The following is a 27,260-nucleotide window of genomic DNA, read 5'->3' as shown; positions in this document are numbered from 1 at the left end:
TGTCATACACGGAAAAGTGGAGCAGTGGGGTGTGGAACATTGTGCATGGGTTTGAATGCAGGTTTGTAAGATGTCTCGACTCCAGTAAAAGATATCCAACTGTGCAGTAGTTTATTCCAGAATATTTATGATTTTAAGAATCCAAGATGTAAAACTGTACTGTAAGTCAAGCCAAGACAGGGAAGAACAAAGGAAATACCTGAACTCTGGGTAGCCAATTATGGCATTTTAAAATGCCAGCATATATTCTATACTTTTCTGGCCTTCCAACATATTCTCACGTTACATGAAGATGACAATGGACCTAAATTGATTTTATTTACACTGGTCACAATGTGCCATATACAAATGATTCAAGTTCCATACAAAACCCAAAAATATATACATATTTCTTCACAAAATACTGTACATCTTAAATAGCACATAAATGGTTTTACTTTCTCCATGAAACGGAATAATTTCAATTAAGGCGGATGCCATGTCAATGTGGACCAGGACAAAGCAGGCAAGAACAGTCATTTTTCAGTCATTTGGTCAGGTGTAAATGGGAGAAGTTATAAATATGGTCCATTACTATGTGGGCATCGCACAAAAATGGCTTAAAAGGACAGGTTTCGTAACTCAATCAGCTCCTGTTCTAGTCCATGTGTAGGCCAGTTTTTCTCTTCATTCACAGAAAACGCTTGCCTCAAACTAAACTAGGTACATTATACGGGGGGATTGAGCCAATCAGGGGAGCTAGTGTGTGTTACAATGAGGTAAGAGATAACCAACCTGCCTTTTAAAGAGAATCTACAGAAGACTACTGGTAAGTGGTGAACAAGCTTAATCCTGGAGGGTGACAGTCTTACTGTCATAAGTACCCATCCTTAATGGCTTAGGCATTTAAGGTTCCTGGTCAATCATTGAAACTACATCCAAATTACAAGGTCCTGAGGACAAATCAAAACAGGTGACCTTGAGGACAACAGCTGCCCTTCACTGCTGATGGAAGTATTGTTGGTAGTTAGTGTTATCCTCTGAGGTTCCCTGTGCCTCTCCTCAGAAATGTCTCCCTCACAAGGTCAGGCCAAAAGACAGCCTGAAGGCCATCTCCACAGGGACCTCTGCCACAGAATCATGGAAACACACGTAGAATTCCTGAGGGACAGGTTCTAGAAGCATCCGCCTGAAACAACAAAGGAAAATTCTAAATCAGCAGAGTTTTTCTATCATGTCACACTAAGGGATCTGTGTTATACTTGGATAAGACATGGCTCCTTTTTGCCTTTTAGATGTTACAGGCTGTCATGCACTCGCTTGCTCTTAATTTTCCAAACGGTATTTTCAAATGCTCTTTTGGTCTATCTGGATAAGAGCACACGCCAAATAAATAACAGTAATAATAAATTCAATGTATTTGACCCTTTTTTGGTATTAAATATGTATGCATTAAACTGTATTGTGCTACATCGATAATCGCTAACTAAGTCACAGCTGTTTGTAATCTGCCTTCTCTCTACCTGACTGCTCATTTTTTCCCCTGGATAGATTGTTCCTGGAGGAACAGCTGCGGTGTCTCTCACACAGGCTATTCCTGTTAAGAAACACTCCCCTTCACCTCTCTCAGACTGGGAGCTCTCCCAAAACCAACAGCACTCGACAGTCCATGAGTCAACAGTTATTACCCCACAGAGCTCAGACCCATAAACTACAGGTGACATTATTATTATTACTACTACAGTGTTCCTTTTCAGAACCACATACCCGATGACCCAGTAGGTCATAGTGGGGGCAGGCTTCTTCTGGTCGGTCCAGTTCTCGGGTTTGCACTGAAACAGAACCCCATGCTCTTTCACTGGGCCAAGCCCACGGGTTCCCTGAGGCCCGTCCACACCGCGCTTCTCCTGGACACAGATAAAGACACGGCACAGGTGATACCATGGATTTGCATGGATCTAGATCTCTCTCTCTCTCTCTCTCTCGCACATGCACACATGGGTTACCAATCTGCAGGCCTCATCTACAGCTTTGGTCAGAACTCCCAAGTGAATGCACACACGCACGCACGCACACACGCACACACACACACACACACACACACACAAAGACAAACACACGCATGCATGCACGTGGCGAGAGTCAGCAGGCGAGGAACAGGCTGTTCCAGCCAGTAAACTCTACACTCACAACATGTTGTCCCTACTCAGACCAAACACAGTGTAACATTACACAGCTTGGTCTAGCGTAGCTGGTCTGAACTGGTGCTGGGAGTGGCTCCTTCCTGATGTACTCCAGCACAGAGCCCAGCTGTCCTGAGAGAGCGCAGTGGGTGGCTGACAGAGTCTCCGCAGCCTGCTGCAGGCTACACCGCGCACCCTCACGAGACGCCGCGGGCGCAGGTGGGGGCGGAGAGCTCACCCTGGGCGGCAGGCTCTGCTGGAAGGCGGCCCGGATGGACAGGCAGCAGTGATGGAAGTTGCGGATGAGCTGCGGGTGGATGGAGCCGCTGAGCTGGGACACCTCCCGGTGCGTCGGGGCGATGAAGATCCCCTGGACCGTCTCCATGCACACGTAGTGGAAGAGCGTGTTCTCCGCCCCCGACGTCAGCCTGCAGGGGGAGAGGGGACGTCAGACGCTCTCAAAGGGAGGTGAAGTGTGAAGTCTCTCTTATTGAACTGCAGCAGAAAGGGTGTTTTTTTTATTTCATCAAGGATTTGTGACCACATGGTTACTGCAAAAAGTAGGTGCAGAACATGTTCAACCTGTACAAACTACATGATCCTGACTGGTGATAACTAGCCTAAGGTTTTACCATATCACTTTGCTCCACTAGTAATATAGTAATAACCAAAGACCACAAATCCAAAAGCCCAAAAGACCAATAGCCCATTGCTTTCATTTTGAAACTAACCTTCTTGCCAGGTAACCTTGCTCTGCAACTGTCCCTGGATAAGAGACATCTCATCATTTCTGAGACATCTTGAGCTATGATCTATCTGAGATGGCACAACAGATGGCAACAGAAGCTTCACAGCCTTAACCCTGGGTTTCTAACAACATCCCAGTCAGAAAAGGTTTCATTCACATTTCTTTGGAGGGAAGCCTGACTGAAGGACATACTAAACAGACATTCAGCTTCAATTGCTTAACACTGAACATCTGCCAGTGTTGAAGCTTGAGGTGTTCTCATTTGCTCATTTGCTAAGTCTGTATGAATATTCATTCAGGGACACAGTAAGAGAAAGAACATCCATAACCAGCACAGCAACCAGAGATTACAGAGAGGTTCTTAGACTGGCTCTGTAGCACGGTGGACAGCACCGGAACCTTTTACCGATCAGAACCTCACAACAGAAGTACAGAGGATAATAGGAATGTAGTGTTAATAGTCTCTGGACCTCACTATACCAGCGACTTACTTCCAAAATCTCCCCCCATGTGCAGTTTTGACAAGAAGAACACTAGGGTTGCTTTCCAAAATACTCCGTCAGTGCCCCCCCTAAAAGCATTACTGATCTGGGACATTGTGCAACATCAATAACCACACACTGAGCACCGATCTGTGATTGCTGAGGAGTCAGGAGTGAGCCATTTTTTTTTATCTGATACTGATCCCACTCACTTCATAGTGTTGTACATCTCCTCGGTCTCTCTCTCCGTCAGGCTCTTCTTCAAGGTGCCCAGGTAGAAAGGGTTGGGGTGCTTCTTCCTGGGGATCTACTCAAACACAAGGAAACCTGTGAGACCAACTGCTGAAGCCAGACATCAGGGACAAGCTCCTAAACATTTTGACTTACAATTATGATTAACAATGCATAGAAGATGAAAGCAGGAAGCGGGGGGGGCATTACCTTGAAGAGGCTCCCACTGCCCCCACTGCCATCAGAGCCCCCGGACCCCAGGGAGTCCTTGCGTCCCCCCAGCTTCCTGGACGGGTCGGGAGTGGAGTGGGGGCTGAGGCCCGGGACGAAGGAGAGCCCGTCCCCCTGCCCCTCGCTGCCGCTGTCCGATAGGCTGCGCTGGGGGCTGGGCCGGCGCGTGCGGAGCGAGGAGGCGGCGTCCCCGAACAGGCTCCGCCTCCCGGTGGGCGAGGGGGCCTTGACGTTGCCCGCCAGCTTGCTGAAGATGGGCGAGCTGGTGATGCTATCCAGCCGGTCACGGGCTGAGGGAAGGAACCAATCGGCACAGGAGAGGCAGGGGGTGGGGGGCATGGCCAGACGCTCTTCGATGCCACTGCCGAGCCCCTCGAGCTGCAGCAGCGTGGCCTTCACCTGGTCCACGTACACGCAGTCCGGCCCCTGGACCCCCAGCACGGGCGCTGCACAGCCCCCTGCCTCCAGCAGTACACACTGCATGAAGTGCCTCTGTGGAGGCAACAGGACAGAGACAGTCAGACAGCGAGATGGAGCTGAGCACCATATCATTACAATATTCAGTAAGGGTTGGGCAACACTTTCTGCTGTGTGAAGGTGCAGGGTGCTATTGCTGAACAGTGGTCAGCATTGGTACTGTATCTTAACTAGCTAATATTTAAAACAATCTCTTTTTTGCTTTGTAATTCATTGTTTTTGAACAAACATTTCTGCAGTCTGACTTCATCTTGTTATTCCATTTTCCTGCGGTTTATATTACAGGCTTGGCAAGCCAAGTCAGGAGTGAGCTGAGATCTCTTATGACTACTGGCTGCAGAACTTGCCAGCTAAAGGGGCATGCCTTCAGGGGCCAACATCTTTGCTGCTTTTAGACTTACATTTGCATTTTATAATCCCCGTCACCCACAGGTGAGGCCGTCTATGTCATTACGCTTGCTCATAAAAGTCCAGTAAGCGCTCACAAGTGTTTGGTGAATAATGAATATGTGTGGAATGATGTGGCAGTTACTGTACAGCAGTCCCAAACAAGTACATTTCATAGGCATTATGGGTAAATCTCCCACATCCCCAATAACGATGGGGCGTGTGGGGTGCCTGTAGTCCTACCAGCCCCACGATGAGGAGGAAGTAGCGGCCCTGGGGCTCACAGTAGCCCCACCCCGTGGTCTTGGAGGCGGATTGGGCGTGGCGCTGGGGGAACACCTCCCTCCAGATGACGAGCTGACCGATGCGCTGCTCGGAGGCCAGGGGCAGGAGGCAGTAGTGCTGGCAGTACAGAGACACGTCCAGCAGGTCCTCCTTCGGAAGGTGATTCGCTATCAGGTAGCCCTGAAACACAGAAACACACGCAAACACACAAGTGACATGTAGCCTCTCCGCTGCGAGATTACGGTCCTAATAATTTTCATATTCTTTTTTTTTAACGTTATACGTTATACACCTTTCCTTTCTGAGTGGAGGAAATCAGGTACAGTCCCTGAGCCATAAAGCGTTTCTCCAGAAAAGCCACAGAGCTGAGGCTAAATGCTCATTCCTTAAGTTGTTTGTCTCTTCGACTCGTAAAAAAAGCTTTTACTGCGCTGGCTTGCAGTCTGTGATGTGAGGGTGAGCGAGATGCTGGATTTGGTCTGAACCTTAAATTACATAGATTGTAAAACAATGTATTTTTAAATAGCTGTGAATAAGGGTTTCACAGGAGTAAAGCAGACAGTGAAAAGGGACAGTGAGCACAACCTGCCAAAGGTACGCCTTGTTAAACCTGTCTGTTTCATTGTTCACATGTAAATATATGGCAAAATATGAAATCCAAAATGAGGAAAATGTTTTCAAAATATGACAGCACAAAATCTTGTTATGAAGCACATCAATTATGGCCACTTGTGTGGAATTTTCTTTATATAATAAATGCTGTTTTTTCCAGTATACAGTCTATTACATTACAGTATTAACAGAAAACTACATAACAGCAATGACTTTCAGTTGTATGTATACAGCGTTTCAAAGAAGCTTTCATTCAGAGCCATGAGTAAAAACTATTCCCTGACCCCAGGAAAGACAGTCTGTTGATAATACACTCATACTATTGTCACTACAACTAAAATAATGAAGAAGTAGTGTTCTGTAGCACTGAAAATGCTTGTCTGGCTGCTCCCTATTGTAAGCCTCCGGCTGAACTCCAGGTGAGAGGCACAACATGCCACATCATTAATATTTCAGTTCAATTTGTTCAGCGACGGTGTGCAACTGGAGAATGAAAAGATGCTTTGCCTCTCTCCCATTCCCTTCACAAACAGCCCCAAAACCCATCCTCACGTCTCTCCTTTGTGTCTTTCTGAGGAGTGTGCAGCTTCCATAATGTGTGGGCGGGGCTGCTAGACAGGTGTGTGACAGGTGTGGGACTCACCTTGTAGAACAGACAGGAGCCCAAGGTGACATACAGCCGGCGCATGCCGAAGAAATCTTCTGACTGCCGGGGGGGGGGGTTTGGGGGGTTTAGAGAGAGAGGCAGGCCATTAGCTTGATTGGACGGCATGAGCCAGGCACTTAGTACACAGCAGGAGACAAATGTGGGTGACATCCCCTCATCTTAATTATTTCTCAGAGAATGCCAAGTATTAATCATTTAGAGGAGACTCTCCACAGAGCAACCTGAGAGGTCTGCCACCCCTCTCTTCTTTATGAAAGCATGTTCAATCTGTCTGGGTACTTTAATTAATAATTTAACCAATACAGCTTACCATGTATACACACAAGAACCATAGATCATAAAATACAAATCTCCAGGAATGTAAAAATATTAATCATCTTCATTTGCTGTTTCAGAAGAGTGGGAAACATGCTGACAATCAGTCATTTCTGCTCACAAGAATGGTATGGGCAGCACATGAAGATTTAGATGTAAGTTTTCCTTTTAGGTAAAGGACTGTTTCTTCAAATGAGCAAGTATAGGGAAGAGGAAGGAAGGAGAGGAAACTAGAAACTTACCATTTCTCCAAAATCCGACGACTCAAAATCGGAGAGAATTGTGTCAATTTCAACCTATGAAAAGAACAGGAATTAACACAGAACATGACACACAACCAATACAACACTTCATGCCGCTGCCATAGGGACTCAGTTTTCATCAGCTAATATAATCAACATGATTAAATAAAAACTTTGGTCATACAGAACCCGATTACAGTTTTGTAACTACGGACATGAAAGCATTTGTAAATATCTTACTCAGGTATTGCGCTCCTGTTTTTCAGTTTCACTTTGCTGTCTGCCCTTGGGGTCAGGCACTATAAGTGGAAAAAAGTGACTTCTTCTCACAGTCATGCCCTCCTGTTCTAGAGAACTGTTCATTTCTACAGCTCAGAACTCTCTACAGTGAGACATTTTCTAAATTTGCATTAGTCAAACAGCAGGTGGCAGCACCAAAATGAAATTATTTGTTTGAGGACAACTTTTCTCTAGTGAAATAAACAGCAAGGTTCAGGGTAGACAGCAGCAATAAGCACAGTGAAGGCAATTCACATACATAGAAAATAATACTAAAATAAAATAAACTTAATAATCTTAAACCTACTGCATCTGGATGTTAAGAGCTACTTGAGCTGCCTTTGTTCTCTCTGCTCTCCTTTCTAAGACATTTTATAGATATTAAATTTTTAAAGAGAATGTCAGAGACAAAAGGTACTGGGATGCTGGAGGAAGGGAGCAGGCTGGGCAGAGCTGTCACCTTTGTTTCTGGGGGAAGGGTTAGCCAGCGCACAGCAGGAAGCCCGTCCAGGAAGAGTGTGCCAGAGACATCAGGGGGTGGCGCCCCGGGGCTGTCACTCAGCCTCGAGGGTTGGATCAGCTGCTGGAAGAACAGGCAGAAGAAGTGGTCCAGCCTTGGGGCGTTATCCGCATCACAGAAGGCACTGTGGAGAGAGAGCGCTGGTCAGAGCACCCGACCCTGGATCCAGAAACCCGGTGCTGCAGTGGTGCGCTTTACTTGACTTGCCCTAGCCCACTGATTCTCAATCCTGCTCCTGGGGGCCCCCCTGCTCCGCACGTTTTCCATCTTTCCCTGCTCTGCCAACCTGAATGAACTCATCAGTGGCACTTTTGATTAGCTGAGCACACCTGATGAGAGCATGTTAATCACACTAATTTCAATCAGGTGTGTTTGGAGCAAGGAGAGATAGAAGATATGCAGGACAGGGGGCCTCCAGGAGCAGGACTGAGAAACACTGCCCTAGCCAACCCCTGTCTGGTATAACATGACAAAATAGCAGCATCAGCCTGTCTGGCTGTAAGGTCTAAGTTAATAAATGATTATAATGACTGTAAAAACACATCCATACCGAGAAAATCAAATCACTTGATTTTATAAATGAGAGTTTTCGCAAATTTCCATGAATGTCAAAGCAAACTCTGCAGCAGGGAAAATAACGTAGTTAATCTATTACTGTAATCAGCAGAGGGAAAACCAACCTGTCTAAGGAGCCGTACATCACCCTCAGAGTCCGCACGACACCCCCAACAACAGTTTTCAAATGAAGGAGTGGAACCCTGAAACAGGCACACACACCAGTGTCAAACCCAAAACGTAGCCCACCTAGCTAGCTAAAATACTGCTATGAAATGGGTCATTTTTAAGCTCTTCACATTTTGGCAGATGGTTAGGCAACTATGTTTCTGAATTTACTACTGCTACTATGTTCACTGAGCATGTTTAGGTACAAGCACCCAATAAGTCCCAGCACCTTTCTGCAGGCAAACCAATGACCAGAAGGTTGTCCCCTTCCTTCCAGTAGCCCACATGGACCAGGTGTTTGCTGAGCAGCAGGGAGGAACTAGAAAGTAGATGAGAGAAACTGATGACACAATTGTAAGTCATAATGAAGCTGCTGAGGAGCTTACAACAGAGCACTTAACCACCTGAATATAATAACTGACCTGTCCAATTCAACATCTCCTCCCTGATTAGAACAGAACAGAATAGAATAGATTTTATTGTTCTCTACAGTGTGGGAGAATAATTTCCTTCTCAGTAGCACTACTGAGTAGGACCTTTGTTAAGAAACTAAACCACCAGCACACTGTATAGATGTAAGAAACTGTATGATGTAAGAAAAAAAACATAAAACAGTAGTGTCATATTAATGTGATATTTAATAAACAGAGAATGTATAGAGAGAAAATTATTCTGAGATTACAGTGAGGTGTAAACTGACTTGAGGTTTGAGATGCCCTGCAGAACAGTGGCCATCCAGACCCCCAAGTGTGCAACATCACCTGTGGAGATAAAATCACCGACTGCCACGCTGGCTAACACACCGGACCCCGATCCCTACCTGATGATCTGCCCTCCGGTGACATTCTCCAGCATGTCACACAGAGTGAGGAATATGCCCCTCACTCCCTTCAGCTGGCTGGAGGCCTCAGACACGGGGTACTGGTATAGAATCTCCTGCTGCAGTCATACAGACAGTCAGAGGGGAGAGAGAGACAGAGAGATGGGGAGAGGATTCATTCAAATTCAAATATGCTTTGTGATTAACTGTCAGTACCTTCAACTCACCCAGAACCCCTCTGCTACTGGTCTAATCTAAAATCCTACATTACCCAGGGCCAGGGCTACACACTTACAGCTATGAACGGGAGTTTGTGAACCTGGATGCAGAAACTGCTTCTCATCTCATTGCAAATAAAAACTGACTGACACTCTTAAACAGGGATTATTACTCTGCCTGAAATTAACACAGACCCCGTTCACACAGTAAAATGCACAGTATCTGTATCAGGGCTCATGGGGATTCCTGGATTTGAACACTGGCCCCGTGAGCAGAGTGTCCCAGTTCTGAATATGAACACTTACTAATCTGGAAAAAGAAACAGTTCACAGCCAGAGCTTCAGCTACAGCAGAAGTATGTGATCTGCACTCCACACACTTACACAAACCAAGACTTATTTCACTCTGTTACCGAATAGCTTAATCCTGCTGTTTCTGTGGCTGCAGAATACTACAGATAATAACAAAAATGATCTTTGATAGAGGAGTGTATGTAAGTTGTTCCCCCCGATCTCTGGTCTTCAGAGACATTTTCAACACTTGCGGGTTGTTGTTTTAAAATTTCCACAGAATCGAGAGTTCTCTGGTTTCAGAAAATCTGATGACAGCAGAGTGTCCGATTTCGCTGGTTTTCAGCACGAGTCTCTCCGCAGAACACGCAACATGTTGGGACTTGGCTGTCCTTGCAAGCTCAGTGCGGACTGTTTCTGAGCGGGTAACCAGCTATAATTTAAAAGCATTCCTTCATCATGTGTCTAGCTCAGACGATCCCGAAGTGGGCTCATGTAAACTCACATTAGCTGCATTTAAAAAAATGAATCTTACAGGGACCACATTATTTTATGGAGATGCACTGAGATGCCCCTAACATTCAAGTTTAGATCATTTTACACTACTGACACACAAGAAATAAAGGTCATATGCACTAAAGTCATGATGATCTTATGTTTACCAGTAAAGAAATAAATATAAATATGTAGGTAAATATATTCGCAATGGAGTATACTGCTGCCACAAGACAAGCCTGGTTAATGTTTCCTGGGTAAATGTCAGTTGATTTTAAAGAACATCCCTGTTTTTAATATTCCTGACATCATGGTGAATGCAATATATGGAGTATACCTGCAAAATATCTCCAAAAATGAAAAACATATTTTATGAAATGTCACTGAGGTTTTGAACTCAAACACAGATGTCCATGCATTGATTACATTTTCTTCTATCTCCTACTTAATCACATTCCTATATATGAAATAGAACCGGATTACATTGAATATACTGTCATCCAGTTACAGCGGTATTGGAAAACCTTGAACTTCCTGTTCACTTGACCACTGCAGTGTAACACAGAAAATAACAATCTTAACAAAAAAAAAAAAGTTCTTGAATGTATGTACAAAATAAAAATAGTGCTACTGAAACAGGGTTTATGAAGGACATTTTGGGGATTTGGCAAAGACCATTCACATACTCACTCACTCACACACCCATTGAAGCCACCCACCAAGCCACTAACTCCTTTATGGACTTGTACAGTACACGCACAGACAGGAAACTCTTAGCCTATAGTCCCTAATCCTTTCTTCACAACATGATTTACTGTCTAAAATCCAAATCAAAGTCAAAATAAGATGGTAAGGAAAGCTGTCATTTGAAAATGAAAGCTTTCGTTCAAAGGGAACAGTTGTACAGGCTACTTATAATGTGCGGCTTTGGCTAGCCTTCCTGGGTCTGTAACCTATAACAGAGGGCTGGCTCTGAGAGCAGAATAAAGGGCAGGAAAAAAAGGGCAGAGGTTCGTGAAAAATAAAATTCGTATTAACACAGGAAATAAATCAACAACGACAAAGTCCTTAAACGTGTGGGTCTCTCGCCATGCCCAGGAAAAGGAGCTGCTGAAGAACACTTTACTGTAAATTAAATTACACTGAAGCTCCAATTCAAAGCCATTTCGTGGGCTGGCATGTGGTGACTTGATTTGCACCCAAGAGCGGAATGCTTTTAAATCATTCATGTATTAATTGGACTCAATGAAATGGATGATATGCAGTTATACTCAGCTCCTGTATTTACAGGTTTCCTGTAGCTAATGGAAATGCATTACCACGCATTAAATTATTCAAGAGGTTTTTTTTTTCCATTGGTTCCTTTTTTAAACTCCAGTTATAAATACACTGTAACCTTGGAAGCTTTCCAAACTGGTCGCTCTCCAAACCTTCTGTGCTCTGTCAAAAACTACTTATAACAGAACTTTTCACCTGCAATTCAAACCTTACCTCCAGTAAACTGCAGCTTCTGTCAGTGAAGGGAAGACAGCCGTGCCTGGATACAATCTAGATTCCTTTATTCATTCATTTTTATTTCTCCTCCTTTCTACCCTGGCGTTGTGCATTTGGCTAATTGTGAATTTGGCACACCTCACCTCTCACCCTCTGTGGGGATCCTTGCTGTCGTAGGCCACCCAACCTCCTACGGAACGTTGTCAATAATGTTCTGCCACTGTGGACTCCTACTCATTGTTGGGTTATGACATGGCCCAGGCTCGAGCTTCTGATGTTGTGGGATGTAGGGCTCAGTCTGAACTTGTAATGTGTGCCTTAACTGACTGAGCCACTTGGCAGCCATGCCCAAGGGTACAACAGCAGTGCCCCAGCAGGGGATCGAACCAGCGACCTTTTGGTTCTTTACCACTATGCCAAACTGCTGCCTGCTTGACAGTGATCCATAGTATTCATCCAATTCTACAAAGAAACAATTAACTGAACACAAAATAAATGTTTTTAGAAAATAAATGATCTTCATCTCAGCCCTCGAGTCATTTGAACGTTTGGTTTGGACTCAAAGCAGTTCACAAACAAAAACCAAAATCTGAAGGCCCTAGAGCATTTCTGCAAAGGGAAACAATCAAAACTGCCACTACCAGGGCCCCATAAAACACAACAGGAAGCATCTTGTCAGTGTAATCCACACCAGGAGATGATTTAGAAAATACTAATTACAAGGATGCAAATAAATGTGGCCCTTGACTTTTCTGGAAAACAAAAATCCGTTATTTATGAGCAATACGACTTTGCCCTTTGTAACAATACTAAGATTAAAAAAGAATTAAAATTATTTTAAGCAAGCAAATGATCCAACGTGTACATTTTTCCTTTCACAGCATGTATTTGGGGATTGAATAAATATGAAGGACACTCTGTATAAACAGAAGTCTGTGCTATACCGCGCAGGACTTTTCTGGTTCACGTCACTTAACAGAGCTGAGCACACGGCAGGAAACATTAACCATACAAACACTATCCATCATTTCACAGTTCCCTTAAAACAAGGACCATTGTAGACGTCATCAAGAAGGGTGCCTTGTAACTGCACCAGGGCCTAAGAGAAGCGGAAGCCGAAGGGGCAGACTCACGTCTTCTCGGGATGACTCGGAGTCCAGCCGGAGGGTCAGGTACATGACAATGTGCGGGATGTGGCCGATGGACATCTGCAGCTCCACAGTGTCCTCCCCCCAGAGGAGCTTGACCAGCTGACTGACCGGAGGGGAGGGCCTCCCGCTGGGGGGCGCGGGGTTCAGACCGTCCCCCACGGAAGCCGTCTCCAACGTCAGCTTCACCTGGGCGAGAGGGACATGACCAACACATCAGAGCGGCAGTGATGGGCATTATGGGTAAGGGTCCCAGCTTTGCAGGTTCAATTCCCAGATGTAGTACTAGTGAGCAAGTAAAGTAACTCTGCCTGTAGAAGCCTATCAGTTAGGCAACCAATGAAGGGTAAGGTCATGATCATAACCTCACCCAACCACGCCACTCCATACTGTACCTGGCAATGAGAACCTCATGGAGAGAGACCCTCTGTAATATCACTGCACCTATACACTCTATGTTCATGTTCACACATATGATGCAAACTAAAGGTACATGGTCAAAGATGGCCACACCGAATGCACAAAATGATCTGGTGCTGAATACCTTGGAAACACTGTCTTCAAGACTATTTCGGCCTCACCACCAATCCAGATGAGCAGCTGTGGGGTAAAAGCCAGCAGGTACTGCCAATCTCCATACACACCCTGTATACAGTCAGCAGAATCACCAAACTAAACCATTCGCTGTTTACATGAGCAACATTTACCCTGCTGCAAGCCTCTAAGGTGTTATGATTCTCCTCATGTGCCTTTTATTTCATGGGCTGGCTCAGTGCTTAAGAAAGGGGGAGCAATGGATAAAAATAAACATATGTAGCATGCAACAGAGAGGAAAAAAGTCACATGTGTGACTCAGGAAGGAAACTGAGATGAGACTGAGGAAGCACAGTGCTTGGGCCAAGGCCTGGTTTCAGCACTCCAGTGGTCAAGTAACATTAATCTGCACAAAGACCAGACTGCACAGGCCCAAATTAGCGGTAAGAGAACACTACAGCATCATGTCTTATTTTACACAAATGAACACGTGCATGCACGCACACACACACACACACACACAGACATACACACAGACACACACACCCAAAGACACACACACACACGCACACAAGCACGCACATAGACACACATGAACGCATGCAAAATCTATCCTGAAACGTACACTGTCAACACATGTGGCACCGCCTAGAGGCCCTCGCTGACGTTAATTGAGGTAAATCAGAAACAGAAACCAGATGTGTCTGAAAGGGTGATATTACTTCTGTAAAGCACAGCTATACAGCATCCTGGCAGCAGTCTCAACCGCCAACCAACACAGCCCACGGCACCCACGAGAACGATTGTGCGTCCACCTGCAGGCGGCTAGGTCACGATGGAGCCATTTGTGACCAGCGCAGAATCACTCAGGAACAGGAAACAGCACAATGCTGACGCTGCCTGTGCTGCTTAGTCTACCCCTGGTTGTGGCGGCACTACCAAGAGTCTAATTTTAAACTTGTGACAGGACGATCAAGCCCTGTGGCGGTCTGACACAACTCTTGATGATGCAGTCAGGTCAGAAATGCCTAAGCTTTCAATCATTTCCATCACAAAGAAAAACGTTACTTTAACGACCAAAACAAACCATGAAGTGGACTTAATAAAGGGTTCCATGGGTCAGATCTCATCCAAAACTGAATACACAGGAAAAAAACGTAATGAGTAGTTAGTGTATTCATCTGTATGGACTTTAAATGAAATATTCCGCAGTTCTTATTAAAAAAAAAGAGAAAATCAGCATCGGGCAAGGCTCCACACCACTGGCTTATATATGTTTACAATAGAGTGGCCTGCCCCACAGCATTCGCGTCTGGCCTGCACACAGACACATGCAGACAGCCAAAGTGGCTAGAACAGAGTCGCTTTTCTAACTCCACTGGGACGAGCCGTCCTGACGCACTTCTGGCCTGGGCTTGCACTGTTCGCAGGTCTGAGGTAAAGAGCAGGGTCATTTCTCAGTCACCCTGGTAAGGAACATCCACACGGGCCCCGGTTTAAATCAAACCCTAAGGCATACGTAGGTGTGGTCTTGCCACGTCAAACCAACACTTTCAAAGGCTGATTCCTTCTTCCAGGTAACGTTTTCAGCTCTGTGAAATGCCCCATTTAGCTGTAGTTTACCCATTATTGAGGTACTGAAATTTTTCAAAGGAATAACCGGCATAATGCCTGAATAGACACCTACTGATATTGGAGAGACATAATCCAGAAGACAAAAATGTTTACTGACCAGAAAATGGTATTCCAAAAACATTTTTGAAGTGTGTAGGCTACATCTCACTGCAGCTGAACTTGTTCAATTCTGTTCACTTCGGTGAATCTGACAGTGAAACACTGCTTGTTCTTTAAACAGCACACACTCACACAGGCATATGGTAGAGGTTTTTAGATCTTTTAAAGATTTCCCTGTTTTTGAGGCCGAGCCATCATCTTTCATTCCCCACCCGTTCGCACATTCTTTCAGCGAACAGCTCAGAGAAGCACTCACCGCCCTGCACCCAGACTGTCGTGTCTGAGGCGGCCGGCGGCCATCTTGGCCAGGAAGGGGAACGGCAGCCTGCTATTAGCGAGGGTTTACCAGCGATGGGGATTTCAGCCGTCACTCTCCACCGCTGACTTTCTCAGTCACATGATTACAGGCTTGCTGTGCTCTGGACACGACGGGCGGCATCGGAGCAGACAGTTTCCCCCTGGGAGACTGAGAATGTCAAAACCAAACACGCTGCCTTCAGCAGTCAGTGGAAACAGAGAGAGCTACATTATCGTCCACCACCGAAACCTATATCTGTGCAATAACAGACACAGTGTTTCCATCAAACCTTAGGCTGCTAGACTTCAAATGGCACATTCCACATACTTGCACCACCCTATATAGGGAATAAAACACAGTGACAATTAATACCAACACATGCTTCAATATGAATTCCTCCACAGCTCACAAAAAAAGTCTTAAATTGCTTCACCAGTAATACTGAATACACTGTGGGTGACTGTGCATCAGTGTGTGTCTTTGGGAGGGACTAAATCTATACTATAGTCCAATGGTATGACAGCAAGGTTTACAGTGGGCCCTGCGCACAGTATTCAATTTTTACAGATTGAATTCTAATCTGTTCTGTTCCAGTCTGAGGCCCTACAGCTGCACAGCACCCTGTTCACCGAGCAAACTTTAAAGTTCTATTTTTCTGTCAATACAAAAATCAGGATGACCTCCAAACCCTACCATAACCCACCAGACTCGATGAAAGCCAACAAAACCCAGGCGCATAGCAGAAACCGCCGGGGGGGTTGCTTACTGGTTTCTGCGTACGGAACACATAAAATTGTACGCACAATAACTCTCTTACAAATCCTTTATTTTGAGAAACAGCAGATTGCATAAATGGAGGGCACTTTCCCCCCCAAATTTCTTACTTTTCCAGAGTGTAATTTGCTATCTGGTTGCATCTTCTAATCAGCTGCGCTGACAGTGCCACAGCGTAATGGCTCTCTTCCTGTGGTTTTCAGCCTCTACCGTCACAGTCCGACTTTTCTCCGCCGCAAACTGGATCACTCCTGGCAGCACTATAATTTTAAAATTCCTTTTTTCCCTCCTTTTTTTGTAGAGGCAGACGGAAGGCGAATGTGGGACGCCTTAAAAAAATGATCAAAGCTACCTCTCAGAGAGCGACAACATTTCTTTACGAGAAAGGTGATGATTGTTACCTACTAAATATGTTTTATGGCCAAAGAGAAATGAAGAGAATTCCCATCTGCGTATCTGTGGAAAGAGAAACCCAGGCCTGGATGGTGAACCACATCAGAATTCAAAATAACACAAAAAAGTATTTCTACATATTCAGAAGCTTTAAATACACGTAGCCCTGGCGCTGAGGAAAACATCCCACCGTAATTACACACTCAAATAATTAGTGCCTGCCTGGAACTGCTTAATTGATTAATTGAGTGGAAGGAGAAAACACAGCTTTCTGCCCTGCAGTCACTGTAGAGTTACAACCCAAACATGAGGAGCCAGCATTTTGCTTCACTCCCATCTGGCAACTCCTTTGTTACCACCAGGGCCTGTGTGCTTCTGCATGAGCAAACTCAGCCAAAGTGCTCCATTTGTTCCCTTTCTGTTTACCACCATATTCCTGCCATTTAAAGGGACAGAGACGGCATTTATACACAGTGCCGTTTGAAAACGTTTACAGGGAAGTACCGCTGCTTAAAAATACTAGAAAAACAGACAGGATGTGAAGACAAACCTGTTTTATGAGAAAGCCTGGCACAGCGGAATGCATGGTTAGTAGTTTCATTCATTTCAGCCTCAAATGAGGACTTTAATGAAGATAATCTTTCCTGATGTATGTATCCTCAAATGGGTTCTGACTGTTCGCCAGTGACCATACGTCAACCATGTTCCAAATTAGCTCACGTTTTTAACTGAACGGCTCCATCCGAATCCATTTTCCACATTAACAAGCGTTTTGGTAAATCTTCGGTTTAAATCTTTCCCAAGTGGGACTGAGATTCCAGCTACAATGGCTTTAGCTAAAACCATTTTCCACACAAACCACCCTCATCAGGAAAATATTTGAAAGTCATTGTTTGATAAACTTACAAGGTGTGCACCCTCTAAAATCCCCTCTGAAAAAACAAAGGGGGCTAAAAACATTGAAGCACACCCGCTCTCCATAAACATATTGTTGTATAAATTGCTGCAGCATGACAGTGGTTTGCTGTTTGTTTCTGAGGAATACTGCATATTTAAAAGTACTCTAATTTGCATGGTTAGTTCAAACAAAAGTATGCATTATTTAAAAAAAAAAACATTTCAACATAAAAAGTTCATTTTGATATAAACTGTCCAGCTACCCACAGGCGGACAATTACATATGGACTGAAACATGTTCATTTGGTCTGTCATTATCTGTTGCTGTTGTTCATATACACTTTTTCTCCTTTGCTTTGTAGCAAAGTCACTCTGGATAAGGCTGGCTTCCAAATCTCTAAATGGATATACGAGTTCAGATATGAACCTCTCTAAAATCCCCACCACTGTGAGATGTAGGATTTTTGGTAGTGAAATGGGTTTGGCGAGGACCTGAGAAGATGTGGTGCAATGGTTGAAACTATAGCAAGAAAGCAGCATGAATGAAAGTGAAATATAACACAGAGGACCCCCCCCCCCCCCCCCCAAAAAAAAAAAGAGGGTGGGCAATAATTCAAACCAAGATAATTCTCCTCTTTGTCTTTGTATCTTGGCGTGATTTACAGTGAAATGTACGACCTCATGCGTCACGGGGCTAAGACCCAGAGGGGCTGTTGGCCGGAGCAACGACAGAAAACAATGATCCGTGTCTGAGCAAATGTGAAATGAAAGACACAGAATACCATCTAAAACACAGATCCATGTGAAATAACACCGGTATGTCAGTCAGCCGTGATTCACTTGCATATACTCTTAACTGCAGGCAGAAGAAGCGTCCTCAAAATGCTGCACAAAGACTATTCTTATTGTGTTGAACATTTGGTTCAGAGAATGCCCGGTTAAATCACCACTTTGTAGTCAGAGAGCTTATTACTGTTACAAATGTGGCTGTGAGGATTACTTGTGGGTGGAACTGAGGGACGAATCGGCAGACTTCTCAGAAATATGCGTATCGTTGACATTTTTTGGAATTTTTTTAATTCACTCTCCCTTTTTTCCTTGTTGTGTGACATCATACTCTGTGGCTCCGTGGCTCAAGAGTGGATGCCTGAAGCCAAATAAATTTACACAATAAAGCCTGAATGGGAAAAACAAATGCCTGACAACTGTTTTCAATGTATTCTTTCACACACTGCACTTTGAAAGAATGGAAGGTCACCCTTAAAGAAGAAATGCGCTTTAAATCCTGTTAAAATTAAATCACTTAAATGACTTCTTATATCACTTTAATTCTGGAAAAAAGTATTATTACTGACAAAACAACAGTCAAACCTACAGTTCTTGGTGAAATGGTCAAACCCAGAGTTGTTCTCATTATGAGCAGCATTCTGTCCAATGACAAATAATAGCAATGCATTACAATTACAGTGTTCCTTCAGCATCACCTCATCCTCGCATCCTCCCACTGGCTTTCATCATCAACTCTCCTCTCTTAAGGTTTCAACATTTCTAGTCCTCACTTTGACCTTGCAGTTCTGTAAAAAACACTGAGTGAAAAATTTTAAGGTGTAAAATTTCAAATAGCATAAACACTGTCTAGAATTCAAAACTCATGGACAGAGCTAGCATGACTTAGGCTGACGTTACACAAAGGAACTTGCCGGCAACTCTTATCACTTGCAGCAAAGCTGCCCCTTGACTGCGTTGTGTAACACCCCGGACAACTAACTAGCAATCAAGCGCAACTAAGCTGCACAAAGTTGACATCAATCCAACTTCATGCAATTAGTTTCATGCAACAGCCAGTCAACACACAAACACTGTTCATGTCTCACTGGAGAAGCACTGGTACTCCACTCATAATACCTCATTTGTGAACGCACCGATTAGCTAGGCCTTTCATTCCAATGAAAGTATCTAGATTTAATTCACTGCAGACAGGCGGAGGGGAAAAAATACACTGTGAGGAGTCTGGAGAAATAAATCGTGCTCATTGAGTATTATGAGGGTTTGTACAACTAGTCAAGCAGTAAACTAACTCACAGGTGAAGTCGTAATGTGCACGTTAAATTGTACTAGTTAGGTAGCTAATATTAGCAAAAATTAGTTGTAAAGAAACCAGATGATCTGATCTAAAGAGTTTTAGAAACTTAGGTAGTTCAAGGTTTGAAATGATGATCGGTAGCTTGCTATGACTTTTTTTTTTTTACTTCGGTTTTATTTGACCCCTCCTCTGTATATCAGTGTTTCTTACTCCTGTCCTATGTGTGGTTTTGTTTGGAGGGTCACAACATAGGAAGACTTCCTGAAGCTTGTGATTTCATTATTCCTGTTCTGGCAGGACCACAACAATAATATTGCAGGGAATTTCTGGCTGTGGTATTTCATTCAGAATCAACAGCATTCCCAATGCTGATGTTACCTGGCCTTATAGTGATAGCTGGGCCACACATGTGTTTACAGAGAGCTATTTATCTCCCTGTACTTCACAAGGGAAAGGACTGCCTCTGAAATTACTGAACCTATACCTGTTGATTTTCTGTCTGGCTATGAATATTCATAAAGGGGCATGGTCCAAAAACAGAACACTCGCTGCCGTACGGAGTACGGCAGCTTGGACAGAACCTGAAACTCATGTTCCCAGCCGGAACCTCTTAGATAAACAACCAAGGGAGACAGAAGGAAGGGAGAGCCATATATGTGGTCATAATGCAGAATATCTGTGGGATTCCTGTGGCCCCCAGCTTCCTCTTCTCAGAGTTTTCTGTGGCTCCTGATACAAGGGAGCAGCAGCTCTCCCACTAAAGGTCACTCAGACCTCAGGGCAAATGTACTAAGGTCTGAGAAGTGCAGGACCAAAATGCCTAATTTTGAAACAAACTCACAGATAAAGGAGGAGAAAAAGAAACAAGTGTGTGACAGTATTGTCCAGATAGCTGGTGACAGACACCAGCGGCAGAGTCCTTTTTTGCTTCCACCACATATTGCAAAGAGGCAAAGAAAAAGAGCCTAACTCGGTCGCCACCTTGTCTTGGTGCTATAGCCATATGTGAATAAAACGTGCCAGGTTAATCTTAGATGGAAAGAAAAACACCAACGGGTCATTAAAAAGGAGAAACCAGTCAGTGAAAATGAAAGGGGGCATGTTTATTACACAGACGAAAACCAGATCTGAGAGGTCTTTAACACATCCTGGAGGAGCCGAGGAACTGGGGCAAAGAGGGAACCGCTGATGTGCCAGCCCACGTATTTAACATGTGGCTCAGGAGCTTGGTCTTTTTACTACTCTGCAATGCTCAGCTGGCTGCGTGTATGCGGAGACCTTGTTTTTAGCACTTCCAAGTAGACGATTTGGGCAAAAAAAAAAAAAAAAAAGCGTGGGTTGTTTATAACCGAGTTCATCTGGAGGGCTTGAGCTGGCTGCAACACAAACTAAAGTGCATGAGATACAGGGGCTCATGATCCCGTTACTGAACTCGTTCATGATGTGAAATGCTTCACTGATTTACTCTGGAAATTTCACAGAACTAGAGCCTCCATGACGGACGGACGGAAGGAATATGTTTTCAGCCCAATGCACCAGTGCATCATGAGTATAACAACTTCAAGCTGTTGTAAGCATGGTCTTAGAGAAATACATTACAAAAGTAAGGTTCAATTTCTTTGAAACCTCCATCCAAAAATATATACTTACAAATGAATACATATTTATAAATAATATATTATTATTTATTCATTAAGTCATTATACACATTATATGTTATTATTATTTATCAAAAAATATAAATATATAATTTATATTTTTTGATAAATAATAATAACATATAATGTTATTATTAACATAATATATAAATATAAATAAATATATATATATATATATATATATATATATATATATATATATATATATATATGTATATACTTATGAAAATATAAATATATATACACATAAACTTATATAACTCATATTAGATATTTCTTTTTGAAAAGGAAAAAGCATCTATTTGGTCATGTGATCATCGAGCGAGGCAGTTTGAGAGTAACAAAGTGCTTCATTTGTTGGCCTAATGGACTAGTCTCACACATACCTGTGTCGGACCAGGGATACAAGAAAGCACCCTCTCAATGTTCTCTGACGTAACGTCCACATCGTCCACAGCAACAAGAACATCACCTAGGTGAGTGAGAAGATGGAGTCAGTCCTCACAAATACAGTGTACCACAAACTAACCTTTCCTGTATGGAAACATGGTAACAAAATCTTGTTTAAACCTTAGAAGGATCCAGCCATATCATTATATAAGGCAGTTAAAATGAAACAATATGGACACCTGCATTCAACTAAGGCAAAAACTTCATCAATCAAAGTCTTCAATATATGTTAAACTGCATGCTGGTTTTCTACAATGTATAATTTAGCTTCAAAGTTTTTTCCTCTATCACAGCAAAGGTCTTTCTTTACTTACACTTGTGCACATAACATGCCAGTGCCTATCTCCTTCTCAAAGATTGCCTCCCCTTGTTATTTCAGATATTTAACAAGGGTAATTGTTCTAGCATGGAAGTGTGTTCCTTGAAAGGCAGTGTTTAACTGCTAACTTATGTGGATATTTTTTGTGGTCTAATTCTGTTGGCATTCCTTTGGTCTTCTCAGACAACCTCTCTAAGTGTGCTTGGGTTACATGCCTTACAAACAGGGTACTTAATGTGTCAGCAGAGATAGCAAGCAACCGCAAACAACCACAACCGCAAACAAAAACACTAACAAGTCATTCCAGGCGCACAACATTTTAAATGAAAAAACGTTAAAATGCACAGGCACAGTTTATGAATCTGAAAGGTGAAAAATCTTCAATCCATCAAAGGCTAAACAATAAAAGAAACATGCAACAAGTACATGTTTTAGTACAACCCTGAACATAAAGTGTTTACATAGACACAATAACAGTTTATATTTTTTGAGTTAAAATAGTTTCTATCAAGTTCTATGAAAACAGTAAAACTCGTGGTATTAATGGGTCATGTTCGTGTGGCAGTGTGATTCCTGACTCACCGATTAGGATCTGGGCGCACTTGATAGCAGGGCTGTTGGGCACCAGCCCATGGATGATGAGCCTCTCCTCTCTCCGCCCCGCACCATCTCCCTCCCCCTTCCCCCACGCGGGGCGGTGCACCACACCCACGAGGGCTTCCAGCAGCCCTCCCCTCTCCAGGGGGGGTGAGCAGCTCCCCAGCCTTTTGGGGTTCAGGTACACGTACACCTCCTTCAGCTGCGGCTGCTGGACCACGACCCCAGAACGCTGCCCCGCCTGGTTCTTCAGGATGGAGGTGGGGTGAGAGGGGTGGGCGCCGCCCCCTCCCCCTGCCGACCCCGATCCCCCTTTCCCGTCCGTCCGCCGCTGTGAGGGACGCTTTTTCTTCAGGATCTTGGCCAGCTTCTTCAGCTTGGGCTCCACCTTGCCGCCCCCTTCCTTGTGCTTCCCGCTGTCGGTGATGATCTCCGCCTCCTTGTCGCTGAAGCGCACGTGATTGGTGGTGAGCCCCTGAATGGCGCTGGAATGGGCCAATGCCGCCTCCTCCTCCCCCTCACTCAGTTCCAAATAAAAGAGTTCTCCGTTCTTCTGGACGTCGTCCAGCCATTCTGGCTCTAGGTCGCTGTCATACAGAGAGAGACAAGACAGAGGGTGCTGTGGATGAGCCATAATGGAGGACACATAAACTACTTTGGATAGCAGGGCAGGCAATCAGTTACTTTCGTAATGCACAGCTGGGCTTTCCCACTGTTGGAGGCCCACTGAGCTCTTACCTCCATTTGGATGGGAGGTCAGACCACCCATTCAGAGTCTAAATCAGTTTCTGATTTACAGGTACAGATTAAAAAAAAAAGTAAAAAAAAAAACAAAAAAAAGGATCTGCATCTGGCTCTCAAAAACAGAACTGCCAACCCATGCTCTAACGTGTCACTGTGTTCAGAATATTTATACTCTTTATTTATCATTCCGCTGGGGTAAAGAAGCAGTAACCTTCTTCCATCAGCACACACAGAGCAGTCAAAGACACTGCATGAGAGCTGGATTTAAAGCCATAATGTAAAGGTGTAAAGGTTTACGACTTACATTGGTATTTCATTTGATGAGGTCATGAAATAGTTATAGTTACAACTAATAAAAAAAAAAGACTTTCATTAACTTTCTTTTTTGAGACTCATGTGGCATTTAAAGGAGAGAAAAAAAAAAAAACGCAAGCAGTATATGCCCCCATAAAGTAAAGAGGCAGTATTTTTGAGGGAGCAGACAGTGAGAGAGAAACCCACACGCCCCCCAAAATAAAATGTTCTAGCTTTGCGAAAAAAGAAAACCAACTATTCAGCCAGACATTTTTGTTTCTCCAAATTAAGCCACACCACCCCTGTGGTAGACTCTTGGAAACCACATCCATAAATTCTCTGAAGATGGTGAATGGCATATAATTATTTATGAAGGTTAAGTTTCCAAATTGGAAACAGAAATTTCCTTAAACACTGAAAAAAAACAGAGATGAAGTACAGTACAGCAGTGATCTCTCTTTATTCTCTGTTGTACAGTGATACTCCTTCTTCAAAACTGTACTATCAGGCTTCCAACATCGAACATACAGGGTACAGGACCACTTTACTGTACCTCAGAAAAACACATGTATAGAGGTTCAGATGTGATTCTAATCTCCTTTTCACAATGTGACAGGTTTGGCAAGAGAAATACAGTATAGTGAATCAAAGAACTCCCTTTTAAATTTCAAAATCAAGACCAGCTACCACTCTGAGCAAACGGGTGAACTAAAACAAAAAAAAAAAACAAAACAATGGTACCTCTTTGCTACTCTGAAGTAAATTCAATGCGACCAAAAGCTTTTAGTTTCTCCTCGAGTTTGGAATCCTGTTCCCTGCAGCCAGTCTCTGAATCCATATATGAGACCCTGATATCTGCAAAACCTCTCTCTCCTGCTGTACACCATCACTGTCACCTGACAGACTTGCATCAGCGAGTGAGTGTGCACAACATGATGGGCCTATTTTGGTAGCCTCACCCCTGGATGAGAAAAGGGCAGTAATGTGGGAAGGTTGTTAACCTGGTCCTGTATTCTCAAGGTTGCAGGTTATAATTCCAGGTGAGATTCTGCCACTCTGCCCATGAGTGATGTACCTGTAACCTGGATTGCCTCAGTTTCCCTTACAGCTAAGTGCGTAGTAATGATGATTATAACTACAATCATCTTATTCTTTTTCTTAATAACAATAACAGTGTATGTCCTGTTGTATACAACTGCAGACAGTGGTTTAGTGGAAAAAGAAAAAAAATGCCACACCAGTCCACTCCACAATTCTTCATTCGAACTTCATGCAACATTTCTTGGTTTACGCAGTTCTAGATATTACAACCAAGTATTCTAAACAATATTTTAAAAAGCAGTGTGTTAGAAACATTCCAGCACGATGTGCTGGTAGACTCTGTCAAGGCAGTAGGCCAAGACATGTAAATAGGGTATACTGGATAACGTAAATTACGTTATTGGTATTTAACAGACGTTCTTATCCACGGCAAATTACACAGGTTACAGTTTTACATATGGTCCACTTACACAGCTGGACATCTACGGTGGCAATTTTTGTTATGTACTTGGGTACATACCAAGGTACCCAAGGGTATAATGGTAGTGCACCAAGAGGAAGAAACCAAACCAGCAACCTTTTCGGCTACAAGCCCTACTAATTACCACTGTGCCATACCACCACCTTACCTGTTACCAGAGCCTACCTCGAGAATTTCAATTCTCAGTTACCCTGTGTGATCTGTGCAAATGACAGTAAAAGACTTTGACCTAACCTTGACTTTAGAAGATAGCATGCAGACAAATGCTAGCCATTTCAAAAACCTTGCTGTAAAACCAGCAAACAAAAAGCTAGCAGTGTTATGTGAAAATATAACTTTTTGGCACAAAACAATACTAGAAACTCAGAATCTGGCACATAAAAAGGTTCTTCAGTGCTGGTGTGCCATGATCTGGCTCCAGTACACCCCTGGTGGTTGGCACCCAAGATGCATGGACAACCAGGCTCCATTGTGTGGTACAGAGGGCTGGTTACCCTCATTGGAGAGCAAAAACCAGGCAATATTGAACTTTTCCTGAAATATGTCTCATCAGACTGGGAACCTAGAGTGTCATCTGATACTAGGCTACAGGTTGCTACAGAATATTTACTGATTATATGCGTGTGCTCATTAGAGGTCTAACAGTCAATAAACAGTCTGTTTATTAGACTGACTATTCCGTAGGATCAGCTCACTAGAGCTACAAACCAGATATGAAGACAGTGATTGAAGGTGACTTAAATTCATTAATCTGGTAAATTTATAAGTGGAAAGAGAGTGTCGGCAACGAAGACAGACATACTAAACACAAACGGTCTCTTCGAGTTGTCGAGGAAGTCATCTTCCTCTACAACTACAGAAGGAAAAGGACAAACTTCACTCCTTTCCCAAAACATACAGGCTAGCACCTTTATCTGACAACATTACCCTAATTATTATTATTATTATTATTAATAATAATAATAATAAACATTGCTTATTTTGCACGTATTATTTTATGTTCACCACATTAAGAAGCTTACGTTGGTCAAAATCTATGCTTTTCAAATAAGTGATAAAATAAGTGATGAAAACATTTCCGATAGTGTTCAGTAACATACTGATAGTATCGCTTTACGTGAAACCTGTCAAATATATAATTATGTAAATAAAAGCATAGACGATAAATAACTGATTGACAGTTATTTTAAGTTAAAGCTACAACAAAAACTACCCGCAATAACTTTTCACTGCGTTGCCAACGCTGTGGATCGTGTCTTACTCAGAGTAGTCGGACTGGCTGTAACTTGATGAGGATTCCGTGGACACCGTATCGTTAGCATCTCCTTCATCCTCGTCCTCCACATGCTTTGGTTTCGGGGACTTGCACACAGGAGTGTCGAGGGGTCCGTGGGGATCTTTGGAAGTCATATTCTCATTTAAACGTGCATAACCGCGCGCAGGTAATTATCTTCAGCACAGTTTTTCCAGTTATAAATTTGGACAGCATTTCGCCATATTGCCTACATACGGGCTTTCTCCTTCTACCATGTGACGCGAATAGTGTCGATGTGGTTGGCTGTTCTTGCAGTTGCCAGGACAACAATGAAGCTTTGGGTTCGCAGGGTGAAAACAACTAACTTTGTAACCAGCGATACTGTAGCGATGAAACACAGGTATCGCAAAGCAAGCAAAGTTTATAACAAATATACACCCGCTGATAATGGTGACAAGTATAATTATCCGACGACAGTAGTATTACCAATACAATGAAAACAATGATAATAATAATAGTCATCATCATCGTCGTCATTAAATTGGCTAGATAACGTTGTCTTGTGATTATTAATGAGTTATTATAATAACATAACTTATAGGCCTATACTAATTTATAACGTATAATAACATTTTTTATTCCATTCTAAGATAGATATCTAGTTTTTAGGTACACAGTTTTTATTTATCACTGTTTTTTCTTTGAAAAATCTAGTAGCCAATCATATATGAACCTTTGGGCACAATATTGATGTATCTAGCAAAATATTATATTACAATAATACACAAACAGTGCAATTGAGTCAGTTCGAAATATATGTACATTTTATTTCATTTGCAACTCTTGAAGATTATAATAAAGTCTGCATGCATAGTAATATG

General features: G+C 43.3%; 1 protein-coding gene across 1 annotated transcript; it reads right to left on the bottom strand.

Moving 5' to 3' along the window:
- Window positions 1-474: 474 nt before the first annotated feature.
- Window positions 475-26,635, bottom strand: intu (inturned planar cell polarity protein). The gene is made up of 16 exons (XM_036551981.1): window positions 26,386-26,635; window positions 22,550-23,151; window positions 21,585-21,670; window positions 12,813-13,016; window positions 9,182-9,300; window positions 8,591-8,680; window positions 8,319-8,396; window positions 7,579-7,762; window positions 6,840-6,893; window positions 6,259-6,321; window positions 4,962-5,183; window positions 3,834-4,346; window positions 3,605-3,699; window positions 2,401-2,590; window positions 1,747-1,886; window positions 475-1,168 (listed from the first exon to the last, which is right to left on the bottom strand). The coding sequence occupies exons 1-16, from the start codon at window positions 26,532-26,534 to the stop codon at window positions 1,057-1,059; spliced, it is 2,901 nt and encodes a 966-aa protein (XP_036407874.1). The 5' UTR covers window positions 26,535-26,635; the 3' UTR covers window positions 475-1,056.
- Window positions 26,636-27,260: the final 625 nt, after the last annotated feature.

The sequence above is a fragment of the Megalops cyprinoides genome, chromosome 18, assembly GCF_013368585.1.
Source record: "Megalops cyprinoides isolate fMegCyp1 chromosome 18, fMegCyp1.pri, whole genome shotgun sequence".
NCBI lineage: Eukaryota > Metazoa > Chordata > Actinopteri > Elopiformes > Megalopidae > Megalops > Megalops cyprinoides.
Note: the sequence above shows the minus strand (reverse complement) of the source record. Positions and strands in the feature narration are given on the sequence as shown.